Consider the following 25,283-nt stretch of genomic DNA (forward strand, 5'->3'; position numbering starts at 1 on the left):
TCACAGAGACCAGGGGGGCATTGCAGGGGAAAAACACACACGGTTCCAGGTCCCATCCTCGATCTAGCTAGGAAGATGGACCAGTAGCCCTCAGTGACACGATGGTGTGGTGAGGGCTTTGATGGAGCAAACCGTGGCAGGAGGCAGCAAAGAGCACATAGCATGGCTTCCAACCAGTCTTTGAATCGTTAACAAAGGTCTTCCTACATTCAAAGTGACTTACAGAGACAATCTGATTTGCTTCTCAGAGCACCCCTATGAGGTAGGAACTGGTCCCGTTTTTAAAAAATGAGACAACTAAGGCTCAGAGAGGTCAAATACTTGCCTGACGTCACACAGCACACACAGAGCCATGGAATTTGAACCCAGGCCGTCTAGCTTCTGGGGAAGGAAGGCTGGCAGTGGTGAGGGCTAGGGTGAGGCATCAAGGATGAGGTGAGGGCTAGAGGAAAATATCCCAGACGGGAAGAGCGTGTCTGGAAGATGGGAGATGAGAGAGTTTGGCCCCTTTGAGAAATCCCAGAGAGTCTGGGCTGGCTAGAACTAAAGTATGAGTGGGGAGTGGTGGGAAATGGGCAGGGCCAGACCTCACAGAGCTTGTTGGTCATGGGGTGGAGTTGGGACTTGACTGGGAAAGCACTAGGGAGCCAAAGAAGGGTTTCCACAGGATGTATGAGAAGACCGGTAGAATGGAAGGGGAGGGAAGCCTGATGGTGGAGAGATGGGGGAGGGAGGGGGACTCTCTGTGGACCAATGAAATCGCTGTCTTCAGGGCTGGGGCTAAGGGGAAACCTCACCACCCCTAGCTTCCTGGGCTGAGGTCCATGCGGATTTGCTCCCAGCATCCTGGCCTTTGCGGGATGTGCTGACCAGGCCATTTCCTGTCCTAATGTCCCATGCTTCCCCTGAATCCCTCAGCCCTGTGGGCTCGATCCTCAGCCCAATAGCTGGATGACAGCCCCAGCCAGCCAGAAGGGTCAACTCCATGGTGTTTGACCTTCGTCTAGCAGAGATTCAACCAATTCCTAATTAATAGCTGTAGGATAGATAGTTACCTGGCACAGCTTGCGAGTAATTTAAAGTTTGTCCTTGGAAGGCCAGTGCATAAATTATGCTTAATTAGTTGAGGGTCTCCCTAAGACACACCAGCACAGGGACCTCCAAATTTCAGGGAAAGAGTTCCCCTGATAACAGTATGTCTTTCCTTTCCCAAAACAACAGCTATATTCTCTTCTCTGCCAGCAGCATCTAGACTATTGCCAGGCTTGGGTCCCAGCTCAGCTGCTTCCTGGCCGCACCCTTAATATTTCCAGGACCTCACTGCCTCGTCTCTAAAATGGGCCAATAGCTCAGGTCCACAGCCCTTTGAGGACTTGCCTAGGTGTATGGGTCAAATGAAGAAAGAAAAAAAAAATTTAGAGTTTTGGATTGTGGAACCGAAGCTAAGGGGTTGTGGGTTCACTATAAATCTAACTGTGGCGATGACTATTCTATAACTTTTGACCCTAACTCTAACATGCTTCCGTGATGACTGCTTCTCCTTTTTGCCTGGGTAGCGTGGGTGTGCAGGCCCCTCGTAGTTAGCTAGCTGTTGTCAGCTGCCTGTTTGGGGTGTGTTACACATCCTGCATCACCAAGTGGCCCTGCTGCCCAGGAAAGGGGTGGCAGGCTCGTGACATGGCATTCGGTCCCCCGGGTCCTGCTATTGGGCACCCTCTGCGTCATCGCGCTGGCCAGCTTCCTGGGTGTGCGACCTGTGCAGTCACACAGGACCCTACGCTCAGCAGGGTCCTGCACTTGTTCATGTCCTAATGTTACTGTCTTGAAAGTCTCAATAATTTTGGAACTACGGGCCTCGAATCTTCATTTTGCATGGCGCCACGCAAATGATGTGATTGGTACTGGTGACAGCTATGCCGCATGGCTGGTCAACTTTTACCCTCCTGAGGTCCCCTCACGGGAAGCCCCGTTTCACAGGGGAGGCAAAATGATTTCATTCATTGGTTCACATACTCAGCAGGCACCTGATTACCGTGACAGGTGCTGGGGTGAGAGCCTCCATTCTAAAGTGTGTGTGTGTGTGTGTGTGTGTGTGTGTGCGCGCGCGCGCGCGCGTGCGCGCACGCGCCAGGGGAGGGGGCTCAACAATAAACAAGCAAAGAAATTACTATTAAAATTTCAGGCAGTGACAAAACGCTGTAAAGACAATAAAACAGGGTGGCGTGAGGGAGAGGGATTTAAATATTAACTTCAGTGAAAGAGAGGCTAGAATTGGCTCTGGCGTTAAACTCTGCCTGCTGCATTCCTGGGGCGCTTTTTAAAGACCCGGGGTCATTTCTAGGTTCCCCCTCGACCCACCAGGACTTCAGTGGGTGAGGTCCAAGCAGGGGAGGCAGTGTGTGGGGTCCTTGAGCCCAGGGGACTATTTATTCACGTCTCCACTGCCCCAGCTTCTCACTGTGAACCCTGAAGGCCAAGTTTGGGAGGCAAATGGGTGAGGAGAGGGCCTGGGTTGGTTTCTCCGTGCATCTCCAAGTTCTCACTATTCCAGGTACTGCACCTAAGGCTTTCAGCGAACCCTCGGAGCCTGGTGAGGGTTTCTTGCGGTTACTTGCACTTGTGACCTTCCCCACACCAGCATGGGGAGGACACTTTGGATTCTGTCCACTTCCCCAGGGGGAGATGGTAAAGCCCAGAGACGCCAAGTGACTCATCCAAAAGTCACACAGCAAATCAAACCCAGAGCAGAGTTCTGGCCCCAACCAGGCTGCTTTCCATTACTAAGGGTAGTTCAGACAATGGCCGCTGCCAAGGGTTTGCAGTCCAGGGCCAGCCTGACAGCTCCCTGGAATAAAGGGTGGCGCCTTGCGTGGTGGAGGCGGGGAGCAGCTGTTGGGGACTCTGGCATCTGTTTACACCTGGAGAAAGGTCTCCAGTGCTAGGAGAAATGAGCTTCCCAGGAAGCTGAGTGCAGTCAGGCTGAGTGCACCCCAGTGTGGTGGGCAGAAAGCCCAAAGCTGGGGTTTGGAGGCCCCCTGAGGAGGCACAGCACTGGTCCTTCCTGGAGAGGCTGACCCCAGGTGGGTGGCAGCTGCCAGCCCCCAAGGATACCCCAGAGGATGGAGGCCGAGCTCCAGCTGGGCCGGTGCCCGCCAGGGGGGCGGTGGGACGGGTCACGCTGCGGCCAGCAGACTGGCTGCGTGTTGCAATGTCTGGTGGCGTTTGCAGCATCCTGTCCGTGTGTGCAGCTGGGGTAACCTCAGGCCGGCGTGGAGGAGCGTGTGTGGCTTGCAGGCTGCGCGGCCCAGAGGCTGCTGGCACCTTGCATCTCATTTACAGCTCTGGGTTCAGCCGCAGGTCAGCGGCACCCGTGACATCACCGCGTTTGTTTACTGCTCGGCTGGAGGGAGGAAGCGCGGGCGGTCCCTGCTGCGGGAGGGGTACCCCCACCCCCCATCCACGCTGGAGCCCCCATGCACACCCCAACCCCAACCCCGCCCTCTCCCCTGTGTGCACCCCGTACCCCAACCCGGCCCTCCTCCTCAACCCCCACCCCTACCATATGTATCCCCCTATCTGAGCCCCAACCCCAGCCCCAACCCAGCAGCGCCCCTCCTTACGCCCCTCCCCATGTGAGCCCCACCCGACCTGCTCCCCACCCTTCCCCCTCCCCTACCCCCACACCTCCTCCTCCGCACCCCTACCAGATGCCCTACCCCTCCTCCTCCCTATCTACCTACCCTTTCCATCATTTTCCAATCCGCCAAATGGGATCCCAGCCCAGTCCCCACCCAGGTCTCCAGCCCCGCCCCGCCCCATTCCCTCCCGAGACCCCCGAGGCCCCCACCCTCTGCCTGCCCCCGGGCCCACTTTCAGAAAGACTTCCTGGAGCCTCCTGCTAGACCCGTTGAGGTTTTTCCAGGAGAGGCTCCTCCTGCCACCCCCTCACCCCGTCACGTCCGTCACGTGAGCGGCAGACCTGCCTCCCTGCAGGGAACAGGCCTCTGCCTCCTTGCTGTCCGGGGCAGGGTTGGGGTGGCCACTGTTATTGGAAACTGGCCTGTTTACCAGGGCACTAGGTGGGCAGCTGGCCTGCTTGGCCTGCATCCAGCTACCTCTGTTTGGGGAGGGTGCCCTGGTCACCTGGGAGTCTTTCCTCACTCAGGGCCACCCCGCCCCCTCCTTCTGCTTACACCCAGTGTTCTGGAAGCTGGAAGGACTTGGGGATCCAAGGCAGGGTCTTGTCTTTTCTCCACACCTGGGACTTGCCAAAGCCGCCCTTCCCTGGAGAGGGAGGCTCAGGGACTCAGTACATGGCATCCCCGTTTTTCTGTTCTCAGGCCAAACCCTTTGGGGTCCTCTTCCTCTGGCAGCCCAACCCTGCAGCCATGCTGACTCTCTCCTCTTGTATCACCTCCACTCAAGTGCCTCAGCCCCGTCTCCATCACATCTGACACCTGCCTGCCAGTACAGCAGCTCTCCACTGCCCTGGTTCCCACCCCCATTCCAAACCCCCAATTCAGCATTCAAAACTTGTTCCAAAGGCTGTCATGTCTCTGTTCACCATCCTGAAGGGCTTCCCATCACTGGGAATAGACTTCAAAGCCCCCCAGCCCCCATGGCGACAGCCCCCCACTTGGCTCAACCACTTGGCTTCCTTGCTGCCCCCCAATATACTAAACTCATTCCCCACCCCAGGGCCTTTGCTCTGGCTGTTTCCTCTGCCTGCAATGTGTGCATTGCTGCTGCTTTCACTTCCCTCCAATCCCTGCCCAAATGTTACCTTGTCAGAGGCTCTCCCTGTCTTTGCCCCCATCTAAATACCACCCCCAGCCCATGAGCACTCTATCTACCCACCCTACGAAGCTTCCCTTACCTTCCATGCACTTTTGGCCACCTTTATATATTATGTAGTTTGTGTGGGTGTCGCTCATCTCCCCACATACACACATGAATGTAAACTCCAGGAGAGTGTGATGAATTTACTTTCTGTATCCCTGGGCCTCCAACAGTGCCTGGCATACAGTCACCACCCAATAAATACGAGCGAGGGAGGGAGGCAGGACCAGCAGTAGTGAAGGAGTTTGGCTTTGGAGCTGGACTCCAAAGTGTTGCTTTGAAACTTCTGATAGTGCAGCCCGTGGAGTTACTTAGCCTGTCTGAGCCTCATCCTTGCGCTGGACTTAGGGTCCCATTTCTCAGGGTAGTAATACTGAAGATGTGCGCCGTGCTAGAGAATGGTTTGTAAATGCGGGCTGTCCTCACCCCTCCTCTGCACCCTCAGCTCTAGGTCACCTGGGGGTCTCCACCAGGAGGTCCAGAGGGAGGAACCGGGGCACAGGTCATGGGGCTTCAGCCAGTGACTCTGGGCCGTCCGCCCCCTGTTTTGCCAAGTGCAGCCGGAGGGCAGAGGGAAGGAGGCCCAACTCTTGGGCCAGTCTCCTGGGCTGTTAATATTTGTGAGGAGAAACATGAGCCCATGGGTTTCTGGCTGGAAGAGAGAAGTTGTTCGCTTTCTGTACAAGTCAGCTTTGGAGACCGTTTCCTGGAGGGTTTTCCCAGTGGTCCCAGAAACAAAAAAGTTCACAAGAATCACACCCAGGGAAGAGATGGGGACTTAGCCCGGTTGTCACACTTGGTTTCTGAACACCTGCTCTTGGCAGGTGGCGGTGGTATCAGGTCTTAAGGGGGTGCCCTCTAGCCTCGGGCACATGAGGCACCCAACAGAGAGGGAGACGTGTGTCTCAGCGACCGGAAAAGAGATCTGGGAAGTAAAAAGGCAAGGGCCATGCACACAGACATGTACAGCAGCTTTATTCAGAATTGACAAAACTTGCACCCAACACGCCCTTCAGTAGGTGAATGGATAAGTGAACTGTGGAACATTCAGGTGCTGGGATAAACGGAAATGAGCTATCAAGCCAATGAAAGGATATGGAGGAAACTGACACTCATATGACTACGTGAGAGACGCCCATCTGAAAAGGCTCCATACTGTGTGATTCCAGCTAGTATATGACACTCTGCAAAAGGCCAAATTATGGAGACAATGAAAACACCAGCGGTTGCCAGGGACTGCGGGAAAGGAGGGAGGAATAGACAGAGCACAGAGGATTTGTAGGGCAGTGAAACGCCTCGGTATGATTCTGCAATGGTGGATACGTGTCATGACACATCTGGCCAAACCTTAAGGACGTACAACACCCAGAGTGAACCCTAATGAGCACTGTGGACTTGGGGTGACGATGTGTCAGTTGTAACTCTGGTGCTTATATTGATATTGGGGGAGGCTGTGCATGTGGGGGGGCCAGGGCTGTGTGAGAAATCTCTGTACCTTCTACTCAGTTTTGTTGTGAACTTAAAACTGCTCCAAAAAATAAAGTCCAGTAATGAACCATTTATAAAAAGCAGGGATACGGTTGGGAAGTGAGTGTCTGTCGGGGAGAAGGGTATTTTACTGGAAGGCATCTCTGGTAAAGCCACACTCGAGCAGAGCCTGTAAGAAGAGAGGCTGTGGGGAGGGGCCCACATGGGGCAGAGAGCAGAGAAGAGCTGGTCCGAAGGCCCCGAGATAAGTGAGCTGGGTTGGGAGGGGCAGGGCCGAGGGCAGAGAGCTGGAACTCATCAGATCAGATGGGGACGGAGGGCCCTGTGCTCATGGTGAACACTGTAGATTTCACTCTGGGTAAAATGGGGGCCATTGGGATATTGTGTCCACAGTGGCAAGGTCTGACTCGCATTCTACAAAGATCTCTCTGGCTGCTATGGTGAGACTAGGCTAGCAGGGGCAGGAGCATTGGGGCAAGGGTCGAAGCAGGGAGACCTGTTTGGGCCATTGCTGTGGTCCAGCTGATGGGACGTGGGATCTGAGCCCAGAGTGGCAGCCACAGAGGAGGCAAGAAGTGGTCAGCTTCTGGCTTCCAGGGGTCAGACAGACGGGTTGGGTGTAGGATCAGAGAAAACAATCAATGTGGAACAGTGAGAGTCTCCAGGGGGTAAAGGAGCTGGGCACCTCCTGTCCCCATCAGTTCTCCCTCTGCCATGAAGGCCCCCAGGATCCCCACAGTGGGGTGACGGTCATCACTGTCACCCAGTCAGCAGACACTTGGCCAGCAAGTCTGCGCTGCCCCACGGCAGGGCAGTGGTGTTCCCTCCTTCCCTGGGAGCTGGATGCCTCACCATCCAGTCTTTCTCATGTGGCAAGTGCTCTGTGATACCTGTGCAGTGAATGGATGTGTCCTTTTATGGCGTCACCTTGCTTCTACAGGTGGAGTTCAGAGGCCAAGGGCACAGGTTGGGCATCAGACCGAGCAAGTTGGAGTTTGGCCCCACGACGTTCTGAGTAACCTTGGGTGTATCGCATGCCCCTCCGTGCCTCAGTTTTCTCATGTATCAAATGGGTGTAGTACCTCCCTCCTGCAGCTATCAGGACCAGGTGAGAGGCTGCCGCAGGTACTCAGCAGGGTGCAGGCAGGTAGTGAGTGCTTACCGTTATCCCTGTGACTCCCAGGGGGCCAGTTCCAGGCTGGACGTCAGCCGGGAGGAAGTCTCTGTCCAGCTCCAGGCTGTGGTCAGGGACCTGTGGAAGGAGGACAGCCCATCTAGCTGAGGAGCTTCATAACAGTTCTCTCCTACAGCTGAGCCAGCGGCAGCCAGAACATTCTCTGCAGGCCCCACGGGGATGAAGCCAGTGTAAGCCTACCACTCACAGCTACGTGGGGAAGTCCTGCCTCCGCGTGAGCAGCGCACAGTGCAAGGTCAGCAAAGGGGGAGACACGCTCAGCCTAACAGAGAGGCCCGTGGCTTTGTCACTTCTGACTTGCTGGGCTCACGGGTCAGCGGTGGGACACAGGTAATGAACCTGAGGCTGCATGAAGGGCAAGGTGCTGCCATTTAGAGTTTGGAAACAGGGCTCCCAGGAAGAAAGGTAGAAAGATTAGGAAGTCTGGGAATGTCTCAAGGCGGTACCCCATCACTGTCATCCATCCACCCTTTGGAAGAAGGGTGGTAGGCTTGTGGGGTGTGGGTGCGGGGTGACAGGCTGGCACTCCCAATGGGTGAGAGCGAGAGGCATCCAACTGGAGTTTATTCCTAGAAAAAAAAAACTTCTGGAAAAACAGGGGCGGCTTGGGTCCTGGAAAAGAGAGTGCCATGGATCAAGGGTGGTAGCATTGAGACTTTATTATTTTTCAGCATCAGAATCTTTGTCTAGAAATGACTGGTCGAGAAGCCTAATACAAGTCCCACGGCTCTGGATGACCTGGGACCCTATCTACCAAGCCCCCCACCCCTTGGCAGCCCCTAAGGGTCCTCACTGGAAAAGGGTTCTAGGGTTCCCCAGAGCTCAGTGTGGAAACCTCTCTTACTGAGAAGTCCTCCTAATGGGCAACCTGCAGTCCACTCTGCAGTCGGACAGTTTTGACGCCGGTCTCCGCCTTCTTGGGCCAGGTGTGTGGACAGAGGAGGGTCTGCTAGGTCAGGTGGAAGCGTGGGAATGGAGAGGTCTCTGAGATTCTGTGGTTCTGCCCCAATTAAGGCTATGTCTAGAGGCAGACACGCCCCTGTTGGGGACTTCCAGGTGTCCGTTACCCCAGCAACTCCAGTTTTCTGGGGGATGGTGAGATCTTCTGCAAGCAAGGAGGGATCTATTTCTGTTCCTGGGTTAATAAAAATAATAAACACTAATTATAGTTAGCATTTATCGTGTTCTTTCTTCATCCTCCCAACCACCCTTCAAAGTGGGTGCTTTAATAACCTTAATTTATAGAGCGGTTAAGTGGGTTTTCCAAGTTCATGTAACCCAGAAGTGACAGATCAGAGACCTGAGCCCAGGCAGTTCAGCTCCTGAGCCTGTGTTCTAGGCCACCCTACTCAAGAGAGAGGGGTCTCTTTTTGGACACAGACAGGTATGGGAAAGAGGGGAGAGCTCAAGATTTAACTTACACTACACACGTACCTATGAAGAGCGTGTGTCCATGTTTCAAGTGTCCCCTGCCCGCACACACACACCCACTCACCCAGTTCTCATTGGTACCACCCCCGCTCTAAATCTAGAGTGTTACACATGCAGTTTTATTGCTTGCCTGTTCTCATCTGGCCACAAGGAGGGATTTTTATTAACACCCCCTTGCTGGAGGTGCTGGGTGGAGAGCTGTGCACCCTCCAAATTGCAACCTTCCCACTCCCCACCCACCCTGCACGTGGTTTGGGGTCTCTGGTGGGTATTTTCTTTCCTTTTGAGAAGCCAACTCAGCACCACTCTGGTCCAGAACACGGGGCCCCTGGGACATGAGCTGGCCTGCCAGACCTACCCAGGGTCTTGGATCTTTCCAGGGCTGCCAATTGTAAACAGCTGTTCCTCCGGGGACCCACCCAGAGACCCCCCCCCCCACCGGCTCATGTCACTGGTGGGACTGTGCTCTGCCTCTGAACTCCAGCAACAAACACCAAATCCAGGCATGAGTGAGAGCCCCTGGGCGAGGGAGGCAGGGCTGGGTAGAGAAGAGCCTGTTCTCTGGTCGGCAGATTTTTCTAGAGGCCTCCTGTGGCCAGTGCCATGTTATAACATTTGTTGGGTTTTCCTTGGTGTCTGGGCCATGCTGGATGCTGAGGTGAGATGAGTAGGATTTTCCGGAGGACCTTGCAAGCTTGTCCGGGAGGCAGGGGACTCACAAACAGGCCCTAGCATGCTGGCATCTGAGCACTAGTAGAGGTACAAACAAGGGTTCGTGTTGGCGGTTGGGAACGTGAGTTCTGAATCACACTGCTCTGTGAATTGTGAGCAGTGTGACCTTGGGCAAGTCCTTTTCCCTGTCTGAACCTCACCCATAACATGGAGACAGTAACCATATCCACTGGTGGGAGTGTGAGGATGGAAGAAGAAAACACATGGGTGTAGTCAGCACAGTACCCGGCCCCCAGCAAGTGCTCGGTAGATACTAGCCATTGTTACAGTGTTGTTGTAGGGAGGATAGAAGGACCAGCCAGGGAAGCTTTGGGACTGAAGGGACATTCACGCAGGGTTCTGCAGGATGAACAGGAGTCCACAAGTAGACTTGGCATTTAAAACAAAGAAAAAACAGCCTGTTCTGGACACCAGTAGGGTCGCAGGGAACTCAAAAGGGGTGCGATTTAGTTGCTGCCCTCCAAGAGATAGGCTGTAAACTCAAAATGGAGAGGACAGCACACATAGGGCCAAGCGCAGTATGTAATGAGTGAGGGTAAACCGGGAACTCTGGAGGCCCAGCCAGCTCCCTCACTCATCCACTCAACAGATGGGGAGGGAGATGCCAATAGTCACCTCACAATGGATGGGAGCCCTGGAGAGGCACTTCCAGGGGGCTGGGGAGCCGCAGGGATTGGAGCCACTGCTGAGTTACCTGTGTGTAAATGACCTGTGGGAAAGCTTAGTGCTGCCCTCCTGTCTTACCACCATAATGGTACTTGTTCTTTAGAGACAAGCGCAGGGAAGCAAACAACTGGCAGCCATGATTCCACCCCGAAACAACTGTCCCTATGCTCCCTGGTGACTTCCATTAACTGGTCACATTTTTAGAGTTGAGGTTATGCTGTAGGGATACGGCTGCACCCTTTCTTCTGAACGTTAGCTCCCTGAGCGTTTTTTCGTATCACGAACACGCATCAATCTAATGGCTGTAGAGGAGGATACGTCAAGGGGCCATGCTGTGTGTTTCTCAGCTCTTCTTCCCCATGGAAAATAATGAGAGCACATACTGAACACTCGGTGGGTGCCAGCGTCTGTGCGCTAAATCCCCACAAGACCCCACGAAGAGAGGAAATGGCTTTTCTTCTACTGGGAGAGGGAATGGTGATAAAAACAAACAAACAAACCTCAGTTCAAATCCAGCTCTGTCACTCAGTTGCTGTGTGACCTCATTAGTTGCTTAGCCTCTCTGAGCTGCAGTTTCCTTATTACACGATGGACGTACCGTGTTTCCCCGAAAATAATACCCGGTCTCATATTAATTTTTGCTTCAAAAGACGCATTAGGGAGTGTTTTCAGGGGATGTCTTATTTTTTCATGTACAACCATCTACATTTATTCAAATACAGTCATGTCGTCTTCTTCTGGAAATTCTTCATAACGTACTAAATGTGTCCGTCTGGCTGACGATCTTAACTGGGGCTTATTTTCGGGGTAGGTCTTATTTTCGGGGAAACACGGTAATATAGTGGCCTCGTAAAGCTCCCAATTTAAATGAAGTTCCACGTGTATTCCTTATCCCACTCACAGTACTTTGCGTCTGACTGTTTTCTCATTCCTTCGTGTCTTCTCCCACTGGAACACGGGCTCCCCGAGGCAGGAACCATGTCTGTTTTGTTCTCTGTTGGATCCCAGCACTGGGCACAGCGCCCAGCCCACAGCTGGCCCTCTGCGGTCCTGGTGAGCAGATGGATGGGATTGCTGAGAACATGGAGCGAGATGAAGCAGAAGAAGGGTTGGGTGGAAATGAACGCTGTGCGAGGACACGTGGAAACTGGGAGCAGAATTCTAAAAGCTCAGAATATCCCACCATGCTTTGGGGCTCGTGGGGGCATCTGTGGAAGACAAAGGCTCTGGGTTCAAATCCTGCCTCCACCACCCACTGAGTGTGACTTTGGGCAAGTTACTTAGCTCCTTTGAGCCACAGTCTCCTCAGCTATAAAAAGTGGATAATAAATAGCCTTCAACTTGGGGGGCCGCACAGGAGTTCAGGCTCACTGTCACCTCTGTGGGGGTGGCTCTCAGGGAGACAAGGGAAGGAATTGCGTCTGTGCTAGGAGGCCCTAGCTGGGCAGGGCAGCCATGGCCAGTGTGGGCCCACCTCACCTCCCCTGGGAGGCCCCAGGTCTTCCCTCCTCCTCGCCTGTCACGAGGCGACCTGTTTGCCCCAGAGGGGAGGGCGGCCAGCAGGTGCTGAGCTACCCTGAGCCCTTACTTTATAAACCCAGCTTAAAAGTAAATCCTGGGCCGCTGACCCCCCACCCCCAGCTGCTCCCTGTCATGGGAGTTAATTAAGAGGAGGCCGTACTGGGTTCCAAGGGATCATAAATCTGCCCCCTCCCCACACTCCTCTCAGACCCCTGCCTCCTGCCTGCCCAGTCCTCACCCTCATTCTGGTTCTGGGTGGACTTCTTATCCTGTCAGCTGTCCAGGGTCAACCCCAGGTGATTCAGGGCAGGGGCCACCTGGGCAGTCCCGCTGAGCTGGACTTGCCACTTTCCCGACTCTCGGTCCCCAGAGAGGTCTGAGCAGGGGACTGGAGGAGAAGCCAAGAAAGGACAGTGGCCACAGTAGCTCCAACCATTCCCCTCACTCAGCTCTCTCCCTCACCTCTCATCCCCAGGGAACTAGCCCCTGGCCACCCCATCACCATGGAGATGCACCCAGGTCCTAAATGGGAACATGCCCAGTCTGGTTCTTGGGGACACTGAGCGTCTGCCAAGGGCCTGAGGAAATACACAGCAGAGCAGAAGGCTGCGCGCACACACACACACACTCACACACTCACACACACACACACACACACACTCACAGAGACACACAGCAAGGCACACACATACCCCCCTGAACTTCATTTTCTTCTGAGGCTGACCGCTTGCTTGGCTTCGAGGCTCCCAGCCTCTGACCTGGCTCCACACCTCACAGCTCAGCTCCAGGGTGGTTTTGAGGGTCTGGGGGAACCTCGGGTCTCGCTTACTCTTGGTCTAAGTAGACTCTGTGTTAAATGTTCTGGGACCCTAAATGGATCAGTCTAGGAAGATGGGATGGTCTCAGCCTTAGAGAGGCCATTTAACCGCCTCGCTCCCCATCCCACCTATGATCCTGAACTTTCATTCATTCACTCACCAAACAGCACATGGTGAGCACTGGGCTATGAAAATGAAGAAGCCAGAATCAAGGCCCTCAGGGTTCCCAGCCCAGTGGGGTTGGGGGAGGAGGACAGAAAGCAAACCTGTCATAGAGCCCAGGGAGAGGTGGGGCTCTGAGCATGGATGTGAGGAGGCCAGTCCCCCAGCCAGCAGGGCCGTCCTCCACAGACCCCTGAAAGGAAATGGCCAAGCCTCAGGGTCCAGCCAGGGTGTAGCCCCACCCATGAAAGGCAGTGGGGCCAAGCCTTCGCTTCACCTCCCTTCCCCCAGCCCATGTCCTTCTCCAGCTTGTCCCTCCAGCTGGGTCACCAGTGCTGGCCTCCTTGGTGCCCTGACTTCTGGCTTCCTGGCACACCATGGTGGGGCCGTAGTCCCCTGTCCTCTTTGCCCTACCTGAGAACTGGAGGGCCAGAGAGAGTTAGTTAATCTGGGCCAGGAGCCCCTAGGCCCTTGGTGCCCCTTCTGCTGGAACCCCATGCACACCTGTTTGTGCTGAGAACCCAAGGTCCCCAGAATGAAGGGCACGCATATGGGCTGCTGCCCCAGACCCTCTGAGGTGACCACTTATGCTTCCAGATGTCTGGACCCTTGTACCTTCCAACAAGCCCCCAACTTTAAGCTTCTCCTCTGTCGATTTGTCCAGAAATTCAGTCCCCAGAGGCACCTCTCTCCGCCTCAGAGACTCTAAGGAATCATGCAAGCCCCAGGGTCCTGTTCCCATATGAGCTGGAGGTGAGATGGGGTTGAGCAGTGACCAGAGCAGGAGAAAGAGGCCATGGATTACCTTCAGCTCGGGCAGATATACTCAGAAATTAGATGGATGGATGATGGAGTGTCGTTGGTAGAAGGAGGGAGGGAGAGAGGGAGGGATTAATGGGTGGGTGGATGGGTGGATGGGAGGAAGGAAAGGAAAGGAAAAAAGGAAAGGAAAGTTTGGGTAGGTGGATGGAAGGAAGGAAGGGAGGAGGAAGGAAAGAAGGTAGGTTTGGGTGGATGGATGAGAGGAAACATGGGTGGACAGACAGATGGGGTGATCGGGAAAGATGGAAGGAAACTTGGGTGACAGTGACTACAAGGCAAGGGTGAGTTCTGGTGGAGTGGAGGGTACCTTCACCAAATTGCCTTCCTCGAACAGATGTTTGTCTCTTCTCTTCTCCATTAAATGACTCTCCCCAGCCTCTCCTGGAGGAACCCATGCTAGGTCTGTTTTTAGTTCCACAGACAAGAAACTGTCTCTGGAAGCCTGTGTAATTTCAGTCTGTTTGCCCTTGCTGGACTTTCGTGGTCACGGAGTGCCACTGATGGAGTCCTCTCCATTAAAAACCCTTCCTGTATTTCAAGACTTCAATTAAAGTAAGTGGTTGGATGAGGCGGATTTTCAAACTGGGCTTTTCCAGAGGTGTTTCAGCAGTTGAGAAAACACTTTTATCTTCTTTTTTAAACATTTCAAAAGTTTTTAAAACTCGAATAAAAAAATCTAATTCATTGGAGACCACCAGCAGCCCTCTGTGTCCCATCAAGCTATACCTATTTGGGCCCTTTCTGCTTAAGATTTCAAGGTAAACAGCTGATAAACTGTTACTGCCCACATAACTGCTTATTGGTGTGACTGTTTTCTACACCGAGTCACAAAGCAAATAGAGAAACTAGTTGTATGTATTCTGATCTGGTGTGATTGGTGCTCCGTCTGTATTTCCCACTTAAAAAAAATTGCCTTCCCAAACAGCCTTTCTCTTCTCATTAGTTGCTTTTAGAGTAAGAAAATATGGACTTGGACATGTAATTTATTCCTGGTACTGGTTTCACACATTGGAGTTTCCATGTTGGGTTTTATTTTTAAAAGAGAAATGTCACTGATAATTTTAAAAAGAAAGAGAAGAAACAAAAATAGAAACCCATTAGACGAATCCCCAAGGAGACTTTTATCTCTTCCTTTCTCTGATTGTCTTCAGCCCTGGCCTCGCCTCCGTCTGTGATAATTAAGCTGAGTTTGAGGGTTCTTATTCCCCGCCGCCCCCTCCGCCCACCCTTGACCCCCTGGCTTCTGACCCTTTTACCAACAGGGACTTCTCTGGACCCAAGGACACATCATGAGGAGGTGTGTCATTCTCGCTTAGGTCAAAGTTGAGAATTAGCCACACTTCTCTGCTGAGCCCTTATGGTCAGCTATTCATAAATTTGTCTAACCCCCTTTAAGAATCCATTTCTTGGTCCTGCCAGGCTCACCTTCTGGCATAATGAGTCCCGAGTTTATTACCTGGGGTGGGGGGTGAGGCAGTTTCCTTCTCAGCGGGAGCCTGGCTGCTTCTCTTCCTGGCCCTCCTTCCAAGTGTGACTGACTGTGACCGCAGCTAGGTGGTCAGAACCTCCCAGTGCGATCTAACCGCTGGTGTTCATAAACCTGGCTCTAGGCCTAATAGTGGAGAAGGCCAGCTTGTTCCTGAGAACATTCTGGAACATTGTATGAAAGAGCTCTGCTATTGCTTCTAACTATGTAGGAAAACTGGAATTGGGCTGGCCAGAGGTGTTCTGCTGGAAGGAATCTATAAGAAAGACTTGTAAATAACACGTCACTTGATTGGTCAGAAATAGGCTCAGAGGGCCGGCCTGGTGGCTCAGGCGGTTAGAGCTCCGTGCTCCTAACTCCGAAGGCTGCCGGTTCGATTCCCACATGGGCCAGTGGGCTCTCAACCACAAGGTTGTTGGTTCAATTCCTCGAGTCCCACAAGGGATGGTGGGCAGTGCCCCTGCAACTAAGATTGAACACGGCACCTTGAGCTGAGCTGCTGCTGAGCTCCCGGATGGCTCAGTTGGTTGGAGCGCGTCCTCTCAACCACAAAGGTTACTGGTTCAACTCCCACAAGGGATGGTGGGTTGTGCCCCCTGCAACTAGCAACAGCAACTGGACCTGGAGCTGAGCTGCGCCCTCCATAACTAAGATTGAAAGGACAACTTGACTTGGAAAAAAGTCCAGGAAGTACACACTCTTTCCCAATAAAGTCCTGTTCCCCTTCCCCAATAAAATCTTTAAAAAAAAAAGAAAGAAGGAAATAGGCTCAGAAACTATTGGTTCACTTCAGAAAAGGCTGTGTCCCTTTAAAAAATCATATTGCTAATTTGCTTTGCATATTCTCTTTGGATGGAATCAAAGAGACCAGTCCTTGGGCAAATTACTATGAATACTGAATTTCTGAAGGCACTCATTGATTTGCAATGGCTTATTTAGTGACCACCTGTTCAATGCTGTTATTCTCTCATTCCAGATCGTTCTCTGGGGCCGGACTGAGAAATGCCTGAAGGAGACGACAGAGGAAATTCGACAGATGGGCACTGAGTGCCACTACTTCATCTGTGATGTGGGCAACCGGGAGGAGGTGTACCAGACGGCCAAAGCTGTCCGGGAGAAGGTACATAGCCTGGGAGGGTCTGTCCTCAGCTCAGCAAGACATGGAAATGCTGGCCAAAAAGAACATTCTCACGTGGCCTGCGAGACAGTGTTGCTTATGGCAGAATGGCTGTTTCAAGGCCATCTTTGGGGAGTGTCCTTTGAAACTGGCCCAGGTTGCATGTGCGTGTGTTAGTGTGTGTGTATGCACATGCCCGTACATGGGCATATGTGTGTGTACTTGGGGGTGCATGAATGTGTGTGTTGCGGGGGGGGGGGGGATTGGGGATGTGGGTTGATTACATAACAGAAGTAATCACCTGTTGTCCTCTTTGGAAGTTTAGACCTTGTGACTTTCTATCCTAGACCCTGGGGGACAAATGTCCCATGGCCCTCTGGGAAAATCCTTCTCCTGACTCCAGCCATGTATTTAGACTGAGTGTATCAGTGAGCTCCAAGAGAGCAAAAACTACCCTGTTCAGTATCTGGCACATGGTAAATGCTAACTATTTTTATGTGACAATAGCCTCACTTATTAGAAATGTGTTCTGTGCCATAAATTAGTTCTAATCCTCAGAACAACTCTGGTCTGCTCATTAGCTCCATCTTACAAATCCAGGCTGATGCTCAGAGAGGCAGTGTGGTTGCCCAAAGCCACAAGTTCCGCCCCTTCCGGTGCAGGCCACTGGGGCTGGCTGCCCTAAGGCCCTGCAACCCCTCTCACCACAGGTGGGCGACATCACCATCCTGGTGAACAATGCTGCCGTGGTCCATGGGAAGAGTCTGATGGACAGCGACGACGACGCCCTCCTTAAATCCCAGCACATCAACACCTTGGGCCAGTTCTGGGTAAGGGCTATCCTGGGCCAGACCCAGCCCTGGGAGTGACAGTGACATGTTCCTTCCCTCCTGGGAGCCTGGGTGTTGTAAGGGAGGTGGGAAAGGCTCACCGGGGCTTGGGCTCAAGCCAGGGAGGGACGTTCAAGGGCAAGGGGACTGGACAAGAGGAATGATTGGCCCCAGGAGATATCTGTACTCAGTGCCCTGCAGCAGGCAGCCCTCAAGCTCCTCCCGTCCCAGGAAGGCTCGGTCAGTGGAGTAGTGTGTGTGTCCAGGATGGTCTGTTCTCCCCGAGAGAGGGGTAGAGGGGCTTTTGGAAGCTATGGCTGCCCCACACTGACCTCCCCACCTGCCCTCAGACCACCAAGGCCTTCTTGCCGCGCATGCTGGAGCTGCAGAATGGACACATTGTGTGTCTCAACTCCGTGCTGGCACTGTCTGCCATCCCCGGCGCCATCGACTACTGCACGTCCAAAGCCTCGGCCTTCGCCTTCATGGAGAGCCTGACCCTAGGGCTGCTGGACTGTCCAGGCGTCAGCGCCACCACCGTGCTGCCCTTCCACACCAGCACCGAGATGTTCCAGGGCATGAGGGTCAGGTCAGTGCAATGGACCAGGGCAGAGGCTTACTGTGAACAGAGGAAGAAGCAAAAAGATAAAAATAACTCAGAGCCCTTTGTCTTTGGCTGTGAGGTTGGCTACCTGATTCTCCATCTGCAAGACAGTGGAATGCTGTGCTGGTGTAGGGTCCTGCTGCTCAGGTCAGGGAGCTCTGACAAAGTATCAGTGCCCAGTACCAATGCACACAGTGGAAAACTATCCACTATACAAAAAGAACAGAGTGTTGGTACACAAGCAACAGGGATGAATCTCAAAAGCACTGTGTTGAGCGAAAGAAGCTAGTGACCCAAGAATGCATTCTGTGTGATTCCATTTGTATGAAGTTCTAGAATAGGCAAAACTGGGCACAGACATCAGAACAGTGGCCACCCCTGCAGAGGTGGGGACATAGTCTGGGAAGGAGTATGAGGGAACTTCCTAGTCTTTAGAAAGGTTCTCTCTTCTTGATCTGGGTTGTGGTTACATAGGTAGAAATTAATCACAGCATACACTTAAGATTTATGCCTTTGATTGTCTGCAAATTATAGCTCAGTTTAAAGAAATACTGAAGCCCAACCACCCCTCCCCCGAGCAGTTAAATCAACCAGCACGAAGACCACTGGTTTAGAGTGGAGCCAGGCACACAGGGCACCAGCTTACGTGCACCTGTAATGTACCGTATGGCCTTAGGTCCCATTCGTTCCCTCTCTGGCCTCCATTGCTAATCTATAAAAGGAGGCAAAGATAATGTCTACACCTAGAGTTCTGTGATCGGGATAAAATGGGATCTCGCATGGAACACCGTATGTGCCACATAATAAGTGCCCAATAAATGGTGCTATGATGTGCGGTGGTGAAGGGTCATAGGTAATAAACAAAAACGGAATGATCCCCAAACTATATTTCTTGTTTGATGCAATGCAGGAAATAATGATAGATTTGACTTCTACATTATATGCACCAGCTTCTTCTAACCATGAGAATGACAGGAAAGGGGCATCATGAGAATTTGAGACAGGTGGTGAAGGGCGTTCAGGTTGTGCATGCCATGTGGGAACCACTCAGTACACCGTAGCTGTGATTATTGAATGTGCTTTTAGTGGTCAGGAATCAAAACGCCAGGTTGGGGCTCACACCTCAGCTGCTGTACAGTTGTGAAATCTTGAGCCAATTTTGTTACCTCTCTAAGAGTTGCTTTGCTCATCTGTAAAATGGTGGAAATAATATATTCTTCATGGGATTATTGGGAGAATTAAAAATAACACACGTAACACCTCTAGAGCCAAGTCTGGGGCATACTAGAGGCTCAGTAATGAACCACTGCTCTTATTAGTTTTACTCAGAATAAATGTCTTCGTAAACACATACGTTATTAATCTTCCTAGCAGAACATATCTTCAGGTAGTCGTTAGAAGTATACATTTCTACCTGACTTACATGCAAATTAGCATAGACTTTGAAGGTACAGGAGGCTAGATTAATGACTATTAATGATCCATATTGGCTTTTCCCCCCCATGAGGTCTTGGTTTGCTTTCTTTTCATCGGGGCGTATAGGAGGTGCTCAATGAATGTAGGCTGAGTGAAAGTACAGCAGTAGCAATCCACAGTTTTAATTGGACACTGAGCACAGAAGTGGGCGGGACATTTGCAGACCTCACACTCGTGTATCTACTCGTTCTCCTTCTAGCATAGTTTTCCTCTCCACCACTTTCAGAAGGAAATTCAAGGTTTTCCTCAAGTCATTTTTCCACAGTGGTCCTAAGTGTGGGTGCAAACTGCCCAGGGCCGAATCCCAGCTCCGTGTCTCTTGGGACAAGTCACTTAGTTTTTCTGTGCCTTGGTTTCCCCATCTACAAGAAGGGGTTGGTAATAGTACCCCCAGCTTCACAGGTTAGATGCTCCCGTGTGTGAATCAGCTAGCCTGCCTGACAAGTGGCAAACTCTAAGCCAAGGTGACTTACTTACCTGTGGTCAGGCAGGTGAGCCCCGAGGGCTTGGGAGAAGAGTAGTGAAAGGATGATTAGTGCTTAACCAACTCCCATTTCCTGAAAGAGGAAAAGCACGGGCTTCCTCCCCATCCAGGCTCAGCCCCTTCCTAGGGGTGAGAGTGGGGGACACATGGTTGAGACAAGATTGATGGATTTTCCCAGCAAACGTGGCCATGTAGGTGAGTGCTGCTATTTGTAAATTGTTATCGGTTGATCTTCCGTGTTCCAGCCACACCAGACACTTGACAAACTCTACCTTATTTGGCCCTAAGCAACCCGGTGAGAGCTCTTAGCTCCATTTCATAGATGAAGGAACTGAGGCTCAGAGAAACGAAGTAACTTGCTCAAGGCCACACAGATAGAAATTGGCTGCGCACGCATTTTCCATGAGTGTGTGCTGCTCCGTGGGAGTTAAGAGCTCTGTCGGCTCCCTGGATACCCTCCCCGCTGTAGAGGGAAAGGAGAAAGTCCTGTCAGCAGATGTGCACAAAGTATCCTCTGGCAGGGTCTCTTGCAAGCGTCTTACCAGAAGGGCCCCCCAGAACCCATGGAACTTGGGCTCTCCATCCTGTCTTCCCTTCCCCCCGTAGTAGGGCTGGCCCAGGTGGGCACTGGAAAACCAGACTGTCTGCCATGTCTATAGGGTTCCAACCTCAGTGAGCTGCCTCAACACGTTTGTCTCTGCAGGACTCCGGAGGCTGGCTTGTGGGATCTTAGCGGCACATCCATATCGTGACAGCAAAGGAAGCATGGGGCGGGGGGGTGAGATCTGTGGATTCTCTGAGGCCAACCACGTCCAAGCTGGGGGCCCAGGAGTTGCCCTTTGCACAGGGTGACATCAGACCCAGGTGACTCATCGCCCTTAATCCTCCTGGTGCCAGAGCAACTCACGAGCCCTTTGTGGGATTGAGGTCAGAGCCAGCAGCCCCAGCCCTGTGCCTGCAGGCCCCAGAGGGGTGGGACAAGTAGTGAGTGAGGGCGGGGACAGAGCAGTGGCCTGGGGCTCAGGCAGGCCTGGTTTGAATCCCTCCCACCCCGCGAGCCCCCCAGGGCCTCAGTTTCCTTCTCTCTAAATTGGAGTGAATGATTCCCATGGAGCGCCTGGCACACAGGGAGCTTCATCGCTGCAGGGGTCTTAGGTCAGACGCCTCTGAATAGGCATGCGAAGCCTCTGATGTTTGCTTATTCAATCATTCATTCATCAACCCCACAGAAAGTGTTCTGTAAATGTTTATATGAATTAATGAATCAATCAATGAATCAATGAATGAGTAAATCAGCAGGCTGGGCAGAGAAGGGCGTTCCCAGCAGAGCCCCTGCTTCCAGACAGATGAGCAGGATACATTTGGGGAGAGGCAAGTAATTCAGTGTTTGTTCATTCAGCAAGCATTTATTGAGCACCTACTATGTGCCAGACACAGCACATGGAGCAAGACCGACCAAACCTCTGCCCGTGTGGAACTCACAGTCTGATGGGGGTGACAGGGCATTAACAACGAAACCAGCAAATAGGCAAGGCCATTCTAGATGTGTAAGTGCAGTGAAGGAAATTCGCAGGGGGGTGAGATCAGAAGCCACCCTGAGCAGGAGCTGGGAGGAGGGAGCCACGCTGACAGGACAGCTGGTAGAAGGCCCTGAGACAGAAAAGAACTGAAGTGACAGAAACTGAAAGATTGGCCAGGATTGCTGGAGCAGAGCGAGAAAGGATGAGAGGGGTCAGGCGTCAGGCAGGGCCCTGAGTGAGCAGAGCTCTGGAGTGCTGGAAGCCCCGGGGGGGTTACGAGCAGGGCAGTGACACCATCTCAGTGGCTTGTTACAGGAGCCATCTGTAGTGCTTTGGAGATGGGGCTTGGGGGGCTGGATTCAAAGACCTCGATTCTCAAGGGGAGACTCAGTGGAAGAACCGAGGCACTGGGGAGCTCGTGTTGTGTCTGGAGCAGCAAGGGGAGGGGGGCAGAGAATTCCAAACAGGTCTCAAGTCTCCCAATCCCAAGTCTTCTCAAGAAGCCAAAGGCCTGACAGCCATGGAGACTTTCCGCAGAAGCACCTGCTTCTCCAGGAGAAACCCACTGTGTCTCTTCCTGCATTCAGGTTCCCCAACCTCTTCCCCCCACTGAAGCCAGAGACGGTGGCCCGGAGGACGGTGGAAGCTGTGCAGCTCAATCAGGCCCTCCTCCTGCTCCCGTGGACGATGCATGCCCTCATTATCTTGAAAAGGTATGGGGCTGGGGATGAAAGCTCTGAGCCAGGCTTTCCGACCATTTCCCCTTCTCCTGGTGGACCCTGGTGGGGAAGAGGCCTCAGGCAGGAAAAAGTACACATGGGATTGATTAGTCATGTCTGCTATGGGCACGACAATGAAGAGTGGTGGTCTGTGTGCCAAGGATTTCCTGTCCTTACTATGGGGCAGCGGTTCTCAAACTCTCAGGACCCCTTTACTATCTTAAAAATTATTGAGAAGCCCAAAGAGCTTTTGTTTCTGTGAGTTGGATTTATTACTATCTACTGTATTAGAAATTAAAACTGAGAAAGGCTTTTAAAAGATTTCTACATTTGTTTATATTTAAAATATTTGTGCATTTATAAATAGCAGTAACAAATCCATTCCATGTTAACATCAATTACTTTTTCTATGAAAACTAAATATATTTTCAAAAAAGAAAAAGGAACATAGTGAGAAGAATGTCACTGTTTTACATTTGTGCAAAGCTCTTTATTGCCTGACTTAATTGAAGACAACTGGATTCTTATATCTGCTTCTGATTTGAATCTGTTGTGATGTCATATGTCATGTAGCTTCCGGAAAACTCAACTGTACACTCGTGAGAGAATGAGTGAAAAAGGCAGATAACGTCTCAGTATTATTGTAAAAATAGTTTGACCTCGCAGACCACCGAAGAGATCTCAGGTACCCCCCCAGGGTTCCTTGGCCACACTTTGAGAACCACTGTTCTAGAAACTAATAGGCCCTCGCCTTCAGGAAGTTTAATGGTGAAGACAGACAGGGCTCTTGATGCCACAGGCTTGGGATTCACAAAAACATCATAGTACTACTCCGGTGGGATTTACAGGGGCAGACCACCTGGGGAGATAGGTTTTCTAGAGGAGACCATCCTCCTCCAGAATTTGCCCAGTATCACGTTCCCCAGAGCCATCCAGACTTTGGCCAGCAAACCTTTCCCCTCCCAGCCCCACACTGAAGGGGCCGTTTCAGGTGCCCGCCTAAGGACACTTTTTATGGGCTTCTCAGTGCTACAGGGAGACCTTCCACCCTGGACTCATGACCATAGACTCTTGGTTCCTCTGAGCCCTCAGCCATCTCCAGTCCCCAATCCCCAGCTGTCTGAACCCCTCTGACCAGGAAGTCTTTTTTGGGAAGTGAAGTACCCCAGTACCCTTCTCAGATATCAACGCCCAGGAAGCTAGGTTCCCCCCAGGCTGTGTGTCCATGGTGGGCTCCAGGTAAGGAGCCAATCCAATGGCGGGCACAGAAACCACATAACCGACGGGACACATCAGTCCTTTCTCTTCCAAACTCAAAGGACTGTCAGAGACACAGCGTGAGGGGGTAGGAGCTGGGGGCCCCCCCTGAGGACATTTGGCCCTTGGTCTCCCTGAGTCCATCCTGACTGTTGCTCTGAGATGTTCCTTGGCCACCTCCGAGAGCCCCTAGGACAGCAGGGACAAAGCCAGGCTGCCACCTTCTACCTCAGGGAGCTTGTTAGAAGCTTTCAGAACATTCTAGTAAAAAGACAGTTTGTCTAGAATATCTCAGCGATCTCACAGTAAGCCCCCAGCCTACATTTCCTGTTCTACTTTGCCACAGGAAGCAAAGGCCACCCTCCTCCCCATTTCCTGCACTACATCCCCTCTTTACCTTTCCCAAGAGAAATCTTTACTGGCTCAACTGCAGTACCATCACCTGCAGAAAACCTTCCAGATTTCTCCGGCTGGAAGGGAGCCTTTCCCATCTTGCACCTAGAGTGGGCCAGAGCCCTTCAACTTGACTCAACAAATGGACCGAGGCCGTTTCATGCTGGGCCCTGTACTAGGGGCCAGGATCAGAGGTGAAATCTCTGCCCCAAGGTCCCCCACGAGTTTGACAAGTAAAGAGTAAAGACAACACCAAGGCTTGTTGAGAAAGCCTGGTACTACGGGGAGCCCAAGGGGAGGCCTGGGCGTGAGTGTGGGAAGTTTCCCGGAAGGAGGATACACCCAGTACCTAACGCCTCAGCCCCACACGTCATTATTTGTTGAATAAGTGGCATTTGGAGTTAATCGATCTCTGAAATACCTATGGGTCCTAAAATGCTACGAATGTGGCTTTGGAAGTTTATTTCTACCACCCACCCTTTACCTTGTAAATAGCCGTTTATCCACTTATGTGAACGCCCTTCTTCCTCCACGGAGGTGGGGGGTGGCTTGTGGAATTGGAGAGAGGGGTGAGGAGAGCTTATGGGAACCATCACTCTACTACAGCATCTTGTGTGGCCACTGGTCTGACCGTCTTTTCTCCTCCCCACATCCTCAGCATACTCCCACAGGCTGCACTCGAGGAGATCCACAAATTCTCAGGAACCTACACCTGCATGAACACTTTCAAAGGGCGGACATAATTGCAGGACGCAGACACGCTCAAAAGCCACGGAGCCTGAGGGGACCCTGGCACCTGGGCACACACCCACACGCCTGTCTCTTGGCACACTTCTGCTGGGTGAGCAAGACTGCTCCTGTCCTAGAGAAGAATCTGTCTGCCCCTCAGGCCAGCCCCAGGACCTTTGCACAGGACTGATGGGCGTAACTGACCCCCATGGGGAGGCAAGAACCCAGCCAGCAGCCACCTTAATACTTTTGTACATTTCTAATTCTGTAGATTGTTGTTCAATTGCTTCTCAAGTCTAACCAGCCTCAGCAATGTGCATGGACTATTTCTGGGAAGGTCTGTGCCCAGATACTCCTCCTTTCCCTCCAAAATCCACTCATCCTCAGCTTATGCAAACTGGTTGAACGGCAGGAATGAAAAATAAAGAGAGATGGCTTTTGCGAGTTCCTTTGCTGAAATCCTTGACCCCTGGTCCTTGGTGAGTAGAAGGGAGGGGACCAGTCTCAAAACCCTATCCTTTGAAAGGGAATTGGTCTGCTTAGGATCCCCAGCTGCCAGGAGTGGAATGGGTGAGAAGGAGACAGATCGGGAGAGAAATTGGAGCTCAAGTCTGGGAGTACGTGGTTCCTTGCTGGCTCTGCCAGGCCTCTCCCAACAGCCATGAGTTAAGGGGCACTTTGCCTCCTACCCACCCACTTCCCTGGTATGACCTTCGTGAACTAGGCTTCAGATAGCTGCCCCCTGCTCTGCCACGGCCCCACCAGCCACGAAGCCACCAACTCGGGAGAGCAGAGCCAGTCTTTATTGAGCACCCACTGTGGACCTCGCATGTGCTGGTTGCTGAGAGGGGAATGCTGCTGAGAAGCAAAAACTTTGAAGACCCCTGGCACAACAAAGCCAGTGCTAAGAGGGTGCCCTGGGTTCCCACGCCAGATTTGATGGCAGGAGTTAGAAGTGAGATAACAAAGAATGGGAAGGTCTGGAATGGCAGAG

General features: G+C 52.4%; 1 protein-coding gene across 1 annotated transcript in view; it reads left to right on the plus strand.

Moving 5' to 3' along the window:
• Window positions 1–24,745, plus strand: part of DHRS3 (dehydrogenase/reductase 3) — a 39,789-nt gene extending 15,044 nt beyond the window's left edge. Inside the window, exons 2-6 of the mRNA XM_081056089.1 lie at window positions 16,137–16,280; window positions 16,988–17,107; window positions 17,458–17,696; window positions 21,779–21,904; window positions 24,219–24,745. Of these exons, the coding sequence (XP_080912215.1) occupies window positions 16,137–16,280; window positions 16,988–17,107; window positions 17,458–17,696; window positions 21,779–21,904; window positions 24,219–24,303 (714 nt within the window). The 3' untranslated portion in view covers window positions 24,304–24,745. The remainder of the gene's footprint in view (window positions 1–16,136; window positions 16,281–16,987; window positions 17,108–17,457; window positions 17,697–21,778; window positions 21,905–24,218) is intronic.
• The last annotated feature ends 538 nt before the right edge of the window (window positions 24,746–25,283 follow it).

The sequence above is a fragment of the Rhinolophus hipposideros genome, assembly GCF_964194185.1.
Source record: "Rhinolophus hipposideros genome assembly, chromosome: 8".
Classification (NCBI taxonomy): Eukaryota; Metazoa; Chordata; class Mammalia; order Chiroptera; family Rhinolophidae; genus Rhinolophus; species Rhinolophus hipposideros.